This window comes from Neomonachus schauinslandi, chromosome 16 (genome assembly GCF_002201575.2).
Source record: "Neomonachus schauinslandi chromosome 16, ASM220157v2, whole genome shotgun sequence".
In the NCBI taxonomy this organism is placed as follows: domain Eukaryota; kingdom Metazoa; phylum Chordata; class Mammalia; order Carnivora; family Phocidae; genus Neomonachus; species Neomonachus schauinslandi.
Window position 1 is genome coordinate 10,238,258 of NC_058418.1, and position 13,677 is coordinate 10,251,934.

General features: G+C 57.4%; 1 protein-coding gene across 1 annotated transcript; it reads right to left on the reverse strand.

The window, feature by feature from the left end:
• Positions 1–4,107: 4,107 nt before the first annotated feature.
• On the reverse strand, positions 4,108–13,671 carry BCL3 (BCL3 transcription coactivator). Its single transcript, XM_021681142.1, has 9 exons — positions 13,359–13,671; positions 11,580–11,733; positions 7,082–7,190; positions 6,633–6,837; positions 6,438–6,526; positions 6,135–6,212; positions 5,335–5,502; positions 4,972–5,089; positions 4,108–4,721 (listed from the first exon to the last, which is right to left on the reverse strand). The coding sequence occupies exons 1-9, from the start codon at positions 13,612–13,614 to the stop codon at positions 4,534–4,536; spliced, it is 1,365 nt and encodes a 454-aa protein (XP_021536817.1). The 5' UTR covers positions 13,615–13,671; the 3' UTR covers positions 4,108–4,533.
• Positions 13,672–13,677: the final 6 nt, after the last annotated feature.

Here is a 13,677-nt window from a genome sequence, read left to right on the forward strand (position 1 = left end):
GAGGAAACTGAGGCTCAGGATGATAAACTCATTTCACCCAGGGTCACATAGCCATTTGGTAGCAGAGCCCTGGTGTGACAGATATGCTTGTCCCTTAGTTACCCTTCTCCCCTCTTCTTTTTATAACAGAACCTCAGAATTTTAGCTGGGTATATGTTGCCCAGATAAAATGACATTTCCCAGTCTCCCTTGTGATAGCTGTGGCTATATGACTAAATTCTAGGCAAAAGAACGTGATATGTATAATTTCTGGGTTGTAGTTTAAAGGGCAGGGGCATACACCTGACTTTCTTTTTTCTTCTCAATGGTTGGGATGTGGATGTGATGGTGGGCCCTGGAGCAACCATCTTGGACCACAGGGTACAAATGTGAGGTGAAGGCAGACGAGCAGCAAGGTAGGAGTCTGGATCTCTGACATTCTCAAGCTACTATTCTAGTCCTGAGTGTGTTAACTGGACCCTTACATGAGAGAAAAATTGACTTCCATCTTATTTAAGCCACTCTATTTTTTTAGTTTTTGTCAGAACAGCTGAATAAAAAATCTAGCTAATACACACATCTAGGCTAGGACTTCATTACCTCACTTTTTTTTTAAAGATTTTATTTATTTATTCATGAGAGACAGAGAGAGAGGCAGAGGGAGAAGCAGGCTCCCAAGGAGCAGGGAGCTCGATGTGGGACTCGATCCCAGGACTCCGGGATCATGACCTGAGCCGAAGGCAGACACTTAACCATCTGAGCCACCCAGGCGCCCTTCATTACCTCATTTTTCCATCAAGACAAAGAATAGGTCCCATCCTCTTTCCTCCCCCTGCCTCGCCACCCTCCAAACCAATTCCCAGATGATAACCACAGCAATTCCCGTTTATCGAGTTCTTTCTCAGCACCATGCTGTTAAAAGCACTATACACAATTCAGTCCTCACGACAGGGGCGCCTCCCAGGCTCAGTGGATTAAGCATCTGCCTTCCGCTCAGATTTTAAGATCTTAAAAAAAAATCCTCACGACAAACTGGCAAGGTGAACGCCATTATTGTGCCTCCGTTCTACAGATGAGGAAACAGGCTTAGGGCCGTGACGTCACCTGATGAAGGAGATACAGCCAGGAAATGGAAGGGCAGGACTTGAACTCAGTTCTGATTCCAGGGCCTATACTCTCAATGACACACCCACTTTTTATCCTTTCCAGTAGCACACACCTGGTGTGCACAGTTAAAATAGACACAACCACGCACGAGTTTCTTGCATGGTGAGAGGGCCCCGTGATCACGAGCATGGGCTTTGGAGGCGTAGACCTGGGCTTGGACGGGAGGTTTGCTCTCTCTGGTTCTCAGTTTTCTCATCTGGAATATGGGTGCTGTCATGGCCAATAAATGGCTACTAATATTTACATTTATTATTATTTTTTAAGGTTGTATTTATTTATTTGACACAGAGAGAGCATGGGCAGGGGAGAGGGGTAGATGGAGAGGGAGAAGCAGACTCTCAGCTGTGCAGGGAGTCAGATGAGGGGCTCGATCCCAGGACCTTGAGATCATGACCTGAGCTGAAGGCAGATGCTTAACCGACTGAGCCACCCAGGCGCTCCTACATTTCTATTCGTACCCTCAAACGGGTCACACAGGGTGACACGGGACCAGATGCAGCCACAGAGAATCATGGATGCCGTGATGTGGAGGGTAGGGGTGGGGGTGGAGGAGGCTCATTCCCTCGGCCATCACTTCTCAAGGGTCTGCTCCGGGCCAGGCAGTGTGCCGGCTGCTGTGGGTGGGGGGCCGCAGGGAAGGACACCTGGCACTGCCCTCCCAGAGCTCACGGTCTGCTGGAGAGACGGTCATTGTGCGTGGCCTTACGTGGGCGGGGGGCTTATCACACGGGAAGTTCTCACGCACCACTGTTTGCGGGGCCCAACAGTAACCTTCCATAGGGGGTTGAATGGTGCGCCCCTCCCCCCTTAAAAATACGGCCCCATCCTAACCCCTAGAACTTGTGAACGTGCCCTTATTTGGAAAGAAGGTGTTTGCAGATAAGATCAAGGGAAGGATCTCGAGATGAGATCATCTTGGATTATCTAGGTGGGCCCTAAATCCACTGACCTGTGTCCTTACGGGAGATGGAAGAGGAGACCCAGACCTGTGAAGGAGACACAGGAAGGAGAGGCCACATGAAGACAGAGGCAGGGGGAACAGAGGGTTGTAGCTACAGCCCCGGAGTGCGGGGGGCCAGCAGCTGCTAGAAGGGGCATGGAGCCGTCAGAGGGAGCGTGGCCCTGCTGACCACTTGATTTCAGACTCCTGGCCTCTAGAACTACAGGAGGATAACTTCCTGTTGTTTTACGCCCCCTGGGTTGTGGCCATTTGTGACAGCAGCCCTTAGGACCTTAGCCCAGTGGACCCTCCAAGGTCAGGCCCTGGCAGGGATACTGTGGCCCAGAAGTAGGTTCAGAAACAGCAGCATGTGGTCACAAACACAGACCAAGACGTATAGCCAGCTAAGTCAGGGGGACCCAACTTTGTCTCCCAGGAAGATGTTAAGGCAGTTGGCCCCAAAGACACAACGTGTCATGGAGTGGTGGCAGCAGAAATCACAGTGGCCAAGATAGACGAAGAGCCAGAGGTTCAGGGAGGCCCCATTAAAAAAAAAAAAAAAAAAAAAAACGGTCCCCATCACTCAGAAGTAAACACAACATGGTCACTCACCAATAGAATGGGACCATGGTTGCCAGCTTTTCCCACAGGACACCGCTTTCATCAAGGTTGGGGGCAGTGGGGACCAATGGGGGTTTGAGTCCTTCCTTGGGAGTTCCAGCTTGTCCTTGGTCTCCCCCACCGTCCATCCATCTTCCTTTCCCGATGCTCAGATCCCCGTAACAAGTCTCTTATCCGTATACCCACCTCCTAGTAATGTTGCTTCTCCGACTGAAGCCTGGGGTCGGCTGAATAAAGGCTCTCAACGATATCTATGTTCTTATCCCTGCAATCTTGTGGAAGTGACTTTAAATGGCAAAAGGGCCATGATGAGGAGAGAAACTTGGATTATCTGGGTGGGTCCAGTATAATCGCAGGGTCCTCCTTCTAAGAGGGAGGCGGGAGATCCCGGTAGAAATGCAGATAGAGGGGCACCTGGGTGGCTCCCGGGGTTGAGCGTCTGACTCTTGATTTTGGCTCAGGTCATGATCTCGGGGTTGTGAGATCGAGCCCCACGTCAGGCTCTGTGCTCAGCGGGGCGTCTGCTTGAGATTCTCTCCCTCCCTCTACCCCTCCTCCTGCTCTCTCTCTCTTTCTCAAATAAGTAAATAAAAATCTTTAAAAAAACAAAGAAGGAGTGCAGATAGAAGCAAGAGGTCAGAGTGATAGAAGGGACCATGAGACAAGGAACGCAAGTGCCTCTAGAAGCTAGAAAAGGCAAGGGGATGGATTCTCCTCTAGAGCTTTGGAAAGGAACCAGCCCTGCTGACACCTTGACATTGGGCCGGTGAAACTGATTTTGGACTTCTGCCCTCTAGAACCGTCAGTGAATCAATCAGTTGTTTTAAGCTGCTAAATGGCTGGTGCTTTGTGACAGGGGTGACAGAAGATGAAGGCAAACCCTGGGTGATACCCAAGTCACACATCCACAGAGTCAAAACCCAAACCTAGTATGTCAGCGGGGCCCTGGAATCACTGAATAGAAAACGCGGCACGCCGAGCGAGGCAGTCACATACCAATAGTCACAGGGTGACCACAGGTTTCAACGTTGGGAATGCTCACAACTGCTGCACACACACACACAGGCCCCGAGACCATCAGTCACCTGCCGGTCAGCTGCGATACCCCAGGGACCCACGAACCTCAGAAATGCACACGCATGCAGACAGCCAGGGTCACTATGGAATCCAAAAGGGTCCCCCAGAAAGATGTCACACACTTGTATTGTCCCCACAAACGATGGCACAGTGACACAAGAAGGAACACGCTAGAAGTCCCAGAGTCACCCACACGTGTCATCCTCAGCCAGAGACTCACAAGGTCACTCCTGGGGTCAGCTGGAGAGGGATGAACAGCTGTGTGCACACTCGAATGCACTTCCTCCAGGCCTCCCCATGAAAGAGGCCCAGCCCAGGCAGGGTATGGTACAAAAATAGTTTATTACAAAAGAAATCCAACCAAAATGCCTAATAATTTACATCGTTATCAGTGCCTGTATACGGCCCATCTCCCCCTCCTCATCCATCCGGGTGGAGGAGGGGAGAGGAGTGACTACCCCTGGTTCCACCAGCTCTGGGGGGGTGGGGGAGGAGAAGGAATTTGGGTGGAATTCCAGACAGGGGACTGGTGCCTGAGAATAACAGGGGTGAGAGTCCTGGGTGGGCGATGAGGCGGGAGAATATCTTTGCTCAGAAGAAGGGCCTTATGGGTAGAGGCTTGTGCCTCTGTGCAAATCCTGGTCCTGAAGGGGGGGGCAGAGTGAGGTCTTCACAGTTTCTAGGAGGTTTGACCCCACAGGGCAGGGAGGTCCCTCCACAGGAGTCTGAGATCTGCCCCCCCATCCCTCTCAGCTGCCTCCTGGAGCTGGGGAGGGGGGCACCGGCCGGCCAGGGGCTCGGAGGACCCCAGTGAAGGGCAGGAAGGCAGGTGGAGATGAGGGAGGAAGGAAGAAACTGGGGGGAGCCATGGGGAATCCCGGTGGGTCCTTGGGGGGAGACTGGGAGGGCGAGGAGGAGGGTGACGCAGAAAGGAGACCTGTGGGAAGAAGAGGGGGGTGGGTGTCATGAGCCACGGGATCCAGACCCAACTGGCCCGGCCCTCTCTGGGGGTCTGGAGGAGGGCCACAGGGGCCTAGAGGGTTCTGGGGGAGCAGGGGCTGGGGGCCTGGAGGGTCTGGGGGGAGGGGGCGCGGGGGCCGGGGGGGTCTGGGGGAGCAGGGGCTAGGGGCCTGGAGGGTCCAGGGGAGGCCGGGCTGGACAGTTGGTGGCGGGAGCTAGGTTCTCACCGTTGGAGCTGAGGAGGCTGCTGCTCTCAGGGGAGGTGGTGGCACTGTGTTCCGGCGAGGGCTCTGGCTGTGATGCAGGAGCAGGCCGGGTCGCCTTCCCCCTCAGGATGTCGATGACCTGTGGGAAGATGGGAGGTCACCATCAGGCTACTCCTGCCCACACTGCTCTCCCTCTCTCCGTTCTCTTCGTGCACGGGGTCTGCTTCGTGCCTCCATGTCCCCTGTCAGAGCTCGCTGGGACCCACAGGCTGTCCCGCTCCCCCCCGCCGCCCCACGCACCGGCACAGACACGCGCGCGCACCGAGGTGTCGCATCCACGCGGACCGGCGCTCGGGCACCTGCCCTCCCAGCGCGCACACTCACCCGGCGGCTGCGCGCCACCATGAGCGGCGTGTCGTTGTGGCAGTTCTTGAGGCCACTGTCGGCGCCGCTGCGGACCAGCGTGCGCACGAGCGGGAGGAGCCCGCGGCCAGACGCCGAGTGCAGCGCCGAGCTGCCCGAGTACATCTGAGCGTTCACGTTGGCGCCGTGCTGCGGGGCGGGAGGGACGGGTCAGGACCGCCACCGCCGCGCCGGACCGGCGCCGGGCCGGTGGATGGGGCGGGGCCAGAGGAGGGGCGGGGCCGGGATGGGGTCCGAGCGAAGGGCGGGGGACGCAGGCTGGTGGCCCGGACCGACGCCAGGACCGGGGCGGGACTAGATCCGGGGTGGTCGACAGAAGGGTGGAAGCCAGAACCCAAGGTGGGCCGGAGCGGGACTGGGCTGGCGAACGGATCAACCCGGGCTGGACTCCCGCTGATCGGGCCACGGTCCCGGCCAGCCGAAGTAGGGGCGGAGTCAGAGAAAGGAAAGGTCCAGAGTCGAGGCGGGGCGGAAGGGACAGGACGCATAAAGGGCCAAAGCGGGAAGGCAGGGTGAGCAAGGCAGTCTGCGCCGGGCCCGGCTCATTTTGGGGACGGGGGAGGAAAGGGAGAAGTCCCGGGACAAGAGGGCAGCCTGGGGGGTGAAGCATAGGGTTGACATAACGAGGCCTAGAAGGAAGGGACAGATCTGGAAGCGGAGCAAGAGCGGGAGCCTGAGCTGGAAGCCAGGGACGGGGCGACTGCTGGGCTGGTGCTGGAGGAAGGGGTGGGCGAGAGGCCAAGGGCAGGGACCGTACCCACCTGCAGCAGCAGCTGCACCATACTAAGGCTGTTGTTTTCCACTGCGTGGATGAGCGGGGAGCGGCCGCTTTTAATGTCCTGCAGAAAGGAGGGAAGGTCTTTGAGCCTCTCCAAGCTCGGCCCAATCAGCCGGCGGCCAGTATCCCAGCAGCTTGGTCCAGCATCTCAATCGGGTTAGATACTTGAAGCCCCACCCCACCCACTCGCGCAGGCTCCCACGCAAGCCCCGCCCCTTGGGGGGTCCCGCCCCCGCCTCCCACCCCCGGCTCCTCTTGGCCCCACCCCCGGCCCGCGTCTGCTCACCACCGCGTCGATGTCGGCACCGCGCTCCAGCAAGAGCAGCACGGCTTCGGGGCACTCCATGTTCACGGCCACGTGCAGGGCGGTGAGCCCTGAGGTACAGGAAGACTCAGTTAACCTGGGTCTGGGGCTTTGGAGCCCCGGAAAGACCTCAGGTCTTGCCAGACAGCCCCACCCGGCGCCGGGGTAGGAGCTCACCGTCGTAATTGCGGGCCTCCAGGTCCACGGTGCCCGGGGCTGCGCTGTCCAGCAGGGCCCGCAGGCAGGTCGGGCTGCGGTGCTCACACGCCAGGTGGGCTGCTGTCTGGCCATGGCGGTCCAGTGCCATGGGGCTGGCACCAGCCAGTACTAGGAGCCGGACCACGGATGGCAATGTGGTGATCACTGCCAGGTGTAGGGGTGTCTGGGGGGGAGGGGGGTGCACAGAGACTGTGAGGGACCTGTGCCCTCTCCTGCGTCCCAGTCCTGACCCTGAGCTCCAATCTTATCCAGGTACCAGAAATCTGGAGTCAGTCCTCCGATCAGATTCAAGAGTCAGGCTCCCCACCGCCGCCCCCCACCAGCTCCTCAGGACTCCCCAGCTCCTAGGACTCAGGAGTCCAGACCCTCAGGCCTCTCTTCCATCAGATCCAGGCCGCCAGGCTCACCTGTCGGAGGTTGTTGTAGATATCCAGCTCCCGGCCCCCATGCTGGAAGAGGCCGACCAGCTGATGCACAGCTGCCAGATTGCCCTGCACCACGGCAATGTGGAGTGGCCTGGGGATGGGGGATCACAAGCATTAGGGGCTGGTCACCTCTCACCCCCATATACTTCGCGGTGCCGAGTCCAACACGTGCCGGGTACTTTGGAAGCGTATACAGAATCCAGCCACTTTTCCTGACCCTCACTCCCTCCATCCTGGTTCAGCCACCATCTCCTCCCTCCTGGACTGTTCCCTGCTTCCTTCCACCCCTGCCCTGCTGTCTGTCTCCCACACAGCAGCCAGAGAGACCCTTTTGCAACCTCAATCAGGTCAGGTCCCTCCTCTGCTCAGAACCCTCGGAATCAGGGCCAAACAGGCCCTCTGTGATCTTGCCTCCCCCTCTTCAATCCCTTTGGCTTCTTCTCCATCTGCTCTCTTCGCTCTGCTTGGCTTCCTTGCTGTGCCTCGAACAGAATAAGCACGCTTGCTTGCCTCCCAGAGCCTTTGCACTGGCTGTTCCTTCTGCCTGGAACAGTCATCCCCCAGATCATCTGCACCACTTGCTCCCCGCATTTGGGCCTCTGCCGGAATGGTGTGGCCACGGCTCACTCCCCTTCCCCCCCTCCCCTGCTTAATTTTCCTCCACATCATCACCCGACATTGTACAGTTTGCTTTGTTTCCTGTCTGAATCTCCCCTTCTAGAATGTCAGCGCCACCTGGGCAGGGCATTTTGTCTGCTTTGGTCCCTGCCCCGTGCCCCGGAGTGTAGCTGGGGCTGACAGCAGGTGCTCCATAAGCATGCCCTGAATAAATGAATCCATGGCGGTGATCCCTGGCCATCCTTGAGGCTGGCGAGCATGCTCCCACCTCTCCCGTCCGGTCCCGGCTTGCTCATCTGTGACCTGAGTGGGAAGTTCTCTTCAGCAGTTGTCACTGCGAGTCACGCTCAGCCTCCAACCCCAGTGCATCTATTTGGAGGGATTTTTGCCCAGAGGGGAGGTGGGATGGACTGGGATGGAGTCACTGTGCTGGACACCTGGGGCTGTGCGACCCAGATCCCCCCTTCTGGACTGAAGGACTCACTCTCCCAGCTTCTGGGAAGGCTGTCGGCTCTCAGCTCTCTCTGGGAATTACCCTCCGCTGAAAAGCACTGCTTGCCAGGGTCCTGAGCGGGGGGCAGCTGCCATCCCATGGCATCCAGTGACCTGTTGGTGCTGGCATAGAGGGCCTAGCCTTCTGGCCCCATCTCTAAAGGCCGCTGCAGCTGCTCCCGTCCCCGTGAGGCAGCTAAGGCCCTGCTGAGACTCCCAGCAGCCCAATTTCTGCCCAGTCCTGCTTCCCAATACCCTTCGGGCTCCTTCCCACAGCCCCAAACCTGGAAGAGCCATTTAGAGTTGAGGGCAATCTGGGATGACTCTGTGTGTGTGTGTGTGTGTGTGTGTGTCGGGGGGGGGACATTAGCACTGAGCTTACAAGGGTGACCGCATACACACAGGCTGCAGACCGTTCTCTTGACGTCCATTTACTGGAGCAACGACTTTCTCACCCACCACTGCCTCTTACTACCCAGAGCCTTGCTAAGGCAGGTGAACAGGGGTTCTCCCCACTGTGGGATGTGCTTCCAAAATCCACACGGTAAACCAGCTCTCTTAAGTGCTTTGGTGGTGGTGGAGAGATCCTGCAGCAACCTCACCCCCCTCTCCCGGGAGGCGGTGGTGGCTTTGGGGGGCTAAGCAGGCCAGGGGTGCAGATTAGGCTGCAACCCTCCCTAGCTGTGTGTGCTAGAGCAAAGTCACGTGGCCCTCCGGTTTTCTCCTCCGTACGGTATCGCCCACGGTAGCGCCCACCTCCCCACAGGAGCTCTGCAGGTGAAATGCTGAATCTGGAGATCCCGATCCGTGAGAGCCAAATTTAAAAGGAAAGTGTTGGGGGAGGGGCCGGACCTGGGCCGGGGCGGGGGGGTAGGGTGGGGTGCGACCCGGAGAAGGGCTCCCTTCCCTCCCTTCATCTCCCAGGAAGCCTGGCCTGGGTCCCTCTCGGGGCGGGCGGGGTTAAGCGAGGGCAGAGGGAGCGAATGATTTCAGAGAAACCGTCCAGGCCTGAGTTCCCATAAACGCGCGGGCTGCAGGGGGTGGGGCGGGGCTGGAGGAAGTGGGGACGGGAGGGGCGGCCCAGCCCTCGGACTTCCAGTAACAGGTCTGCTGGGCGGGGCTCCGCTTCCTGCTCCCCGGGGAGGGAAGCCTCCCGCCGGGGATCTACCCCAGCCACCCCCGGCACCCCCACTTCCATCCTCGCGTGGGGTGGAGCAGGAGGGAGGCCAACCAAAGAGACCCAAGCTTCCCTGGGGGGAAGGACCCCAAGTTTTCCAGCCTAGGGGCCCCTCTGGAACTCCACCCTTCAGGGCTCAGACTCCAGCTGGCTCCCAATCCCCCAGATCCCGGCATCCACCCCTGAGATCTCTTAGGACCCGGTTATACTGTGCCCTAACTCTTTGCGGATACCAACTTCCCCAGTCCCTGTGAGTTATAGATCCCCAAGCTGCTCTATACCCTGTTCCTTAACCCCCCAGGGGTCAAGGAATACAGTACCCCGACGTCTGCTCTCTGGGACTCAGAACACCTCCCCTCTCTCTTGGAGACCCGAGACCTCTAGCTTCCCGGTGCCTGACCTCTTGAGGGTCCAGATGCCCCGAGATTCTTGCTCTCTTCAGTCCCTAGAAGTCCAGGCTCCCAACTAAGCTTGGCTGCTTTGGGGACCCAGACTTAGCGTGTCTCCCTCCCCCACCCCCAGGCTAGCCAGCTGTCCATTCCGGTAAAGTCTTGGCCCCAGCGGAAGGGGTTAAGGTTAGACTGAACGCCAGGAGGGGGAGGCTGCGAGTGAGTGACGGCTGCTGACGTGGGGGAGGCAAGCAGCTGGGCTGCGGTCAAGTTCTGCGGGAAGGGATTTCCCCCAACAGGCAGCTGAGGCTGAAGTGTTTGCTTTGGAGGGGAGGGGGGAGAGCGGGGGAGGGCGGGTGGGGCGCAGGATTTGAGACTGGTGTGCCAGGTCGCCTTCTGCACCCTGCATTCACAGGCTGCAAACAAATCATCCCTGGGGGCAGATACAAATTATTTCGCAGATGACCCCAGAGGTACCCAGAGTGGGAGGGAACTAGTTTTATTCAGCCTTTTAGACTTCTCAGGCACTTTCTCCTGTTAGGACTCACAGAATGGCCCAGAAGCCCCTGGGGAGCTCTGTGAGAACACTCCCTGCCCCACTCCCCTGTGTGGAGGACCTACTGTGTGCCTGGCCCTATTCTATGTTCGCTGCGTGTGTACATCATTGCACTGAATCCTAATTTTGGTAGGTCCGATATGAGCCTCGATTTCCAGAAAGGGGCACCGAGGCTCAGGGATGTAAAGTCACCAAGTTGGCCAGTGATGGAGGCCTCCCCCTCTCCCCCATTTTCTGCAGCAGTGAGTCTGTCCCTTCCATCCCTACCAATTCCCAGATAAGCACTTGATAGAAGCGATCTCTTGTCTGCCTCACAGACTTTCACACGCTTATAGTTCTTGTTTTTACAGGGGGAAACTCTGGCAGAGAGGGGCGAGAAAGTGGCCAGCTGAAATTCAAACCTGGGTCGATAAAATAATTATTGGCATGGTCAAGGGTGTTGAGTGCTTACTGTGTGCTAAGCACAGAGCTGACCCTTCCCCTGCAGGGGTTTTCAGCAGCCTCAAGGGCACGTTCTCCCAACCACAGGGGATAAACTATGGGATGTGTGAAATCAGTTTAAAGGGATCGTCAAATTAATTGACCTCTATGACCATGAAACAGACTAGAATAGAAAATACAGAGTGGAGCCCATCTAGTAAGGGTGACTCTTGTTTTGTTCTGTGCAAGTTTTATTTCAAACTTCTATGTGTGGATGTGTGCTGGGTTTAGCATAAAGTAATCATAACAATAATATTAATTAATACTTACTGAGCACTTATAACCTACCGGGCTCAGTGCTAAGAGCTTAACGTGTATAATTCACGTAACAAATCAATCAGTGAAGTATCTTTCACATGTTTGGATTTTTTTTTAAAGAATTTTTGGGTATCTTTGGGTATATTTTATTTTTTAAAAGTAATCTCTATACCTAACGTGGAACTTGAACTCACAACCCCAAGATTAAGAGCTTGCATGCTCTACCGACCGAGCCAGCCAGGCACCCCTCTCATGTTTGGATTTTGATAAAAATTTTGAAGCCCCCTGCTTCAAAAACAATCCTAGGAGGTAAGTGCTCTCAGACTGCCCATTTTTCAGAAGAGGAAACTGAGGCACAGAGCAGGGGTGGGGGGGAAGCCTTGCTCCAAGTCACAGCCTGCAGTGGAAACAGGTTGAGAGAGCTCGAAAGCCCAAGCTGGGTGCCCCTGTGTTGTGGTGGGTGAGGTGGGTGCAGGGCCGGCATTCATGGGGGGGGGGCGCTTTACTCACGTGTCTCCGTCCTCATCTGCACGGGTGGCCACAGCGATGTCAGCCGACAAGGGGTGTTCCATGGAGCACACCATGGGGTACAGGGGTGTAGGCAGGTTCAGGAGAGGAAAGAGGGAGCCCATAGTCGGGGTGGGATAAATGGGCAGTAAAGGTCCTGGACAGAGAAAGGACATGGGTGAGGCCAAGCCCGCAGACCCTCAGCCCACCCCTGCTTCCAGGCCTTCGCACCTGCTGTATCACCTGCCCCTTTTTCTAGGTACCTTTTGCATTTCGTACTGGGCCATAAAGGCCCAAGACAACCTGGCCTTCCACATCCATCTGGGCTCAGGCGGCTTCCCCCTTCACCATCCCCTGTGAGCCCTGGTCACTGTTGTTGTCACTTTTCACTAATCTGACTCCCCGTCTCCTAGTAGGCATGGCCCTGAACCCCATCATCACCCACCAGGGGGACCCCAGGGCCTATTTGCTGAGTAAATTTGTGGTTGAAGGAGGTAAGAATGGATGAAGCACTAGGTGTAGGGTGTGGGTGACTGTAGAGAGTTGGGGAGAAGGGCGGGTCAGAAGGAGAGAGGAGTGGAGTCAGACACCAACCATGGCAGCGGTCGAAGCCATTTCCACCCATCACACAGATGGGGAAAACGGAGGCCTGGGTTCTCATCCAGGGAATGGGAAAGGGGAGGGGGCAGTGGAGGCATGGGCTCTCTGCAGCTTTGGGGTCACTCAGGGATGGGTGATGAGGCACAGCTGTGGTAGGGGATGCCCCTTCCTTGAGATAGGATGGGGAGAATGGTGTTTGGCCTTCTGTCATCTTCTGATCCTTGGGGGCCCCCATCCGTGCACCCCCAAGTTTGCAGGTCCTCATATCTCCAGTACCAGACCTTGGTGCCTTGCAGCCTTTTGCCTAAATTCTTCATCTTGGCCCTAAATCCTTCAGTCCCAGAATTTCCCAGTCCTGTCCCCCATTCCTAGACCCCTCCATCCCCAAGCCGTGACTTTGTGACCCCCTGACTTCCTGACCTCAGATGAGACCCTGAGCCTGTGTGACCATACATAACTGGGTGCCCAGAACCCCAGATCTCTGTCCTACTGGCTCCTCAGGACCCCCATTATCTGGGCCTGTTTCCTTGCATCCTTGTGATTCCAGATATTGGGGTGCTTAAAACTCCAACTTTGTTCTCCTGATTCCCACTCTTCCCTGATATCAGGTTCCTGAGATTCTGATATGCTGACGTCCCTAATATCTGTCTTCTTAGAACCTGAGTCGCTGTTTCCCTGACTCCTTTTGACACCACATATCTGGATGCCAAGAACCCCAGTTTCTTGGGCCTAAGCGTTGAGTCCTCATAATCCTAGATATCTGGGTTCTAAGGAGCTTATAACTCTGTGTTCTTGGGACTATAGGCTCTGCCCCCTTGATTCCCAGAGACTTTCATATCAGTACTGCTAGGCACTGTCTCCTGGGTCCCCACATCTGTGGCTTTCGGACTTTGGGCTCTGTCCCCCAGGGCCCCCTGACACCCAGCGTCCTGGGACCCCATATCTGTGTCCCAAGGCGTTGCTCCCTGATGTTCCCATAACTGTGTCCCCGGGACCTCAGGCTCTGTCCCCTCCCAGCTCCCCAGGAACCCCATATCTGTGTCCTTGGGACCTTGGATTCTGTCCGCCTGCTTCTCAGCTCCGTGGGAGCCCCTGTATTTGCGACCTGAACTGTTCCCTGGCTCTGGTGACCCTATGCCCTGTCTGACCCCCACCTGGCCAGGACCCGTGGGAGCCACTCACCCTGGTAGTAAAGCGCCTCTGGCCGGGCCAGTCCGTGGGGGGCCGCGGGGACCGCCGGGGAGTCGGAGCCGCCGCCTAGGGGATCCGGGGGAACAACCGGGCCCGCGGCGCCGCGGGGGGCGGCGGGTTCCGGGGAGGGCGCGCGCAGGGGGCGCTTGCGGAGCGGCAGCGCCGCGCCGGGGGGCCCGGCGGCCTTGGGCCGGGTGCGCAGGTCCACGGGCCCCTCGTCCATGGCCCCCGCGGGGCATCGGGGCATTGGGCCGCCGGAGACGGCGGCCGAGCGGGCGGCCGGAGCGCGGCTCGGCTCGGCGGCACGGGA

Bases quoted from the DNA above. Each gene is read 5' to 3' on its own strand.
- BCL3 (XM_021681142.1), bottom strand. From the start codon at position 13,614: ATGCCCCGATGCCCCGCGGGGGCCATGGACGAGGGGCCCGTGGACCTG. The intron at 6,213-6,437 runs GTGAGCAGACGC...TCCTTTCTGCAG, and splicing joins GTGCCGACATCGACGCGGTG to GACATTAAAAGCGGCCGCTC. The intron at 5,090-5,334 runs GTGAGTGTGCGC...ATCTTCCCACAG, and splicing joins TGGTGGCGCGCAGCCGCCGG to GTCATCGACATCCTGAGGGG.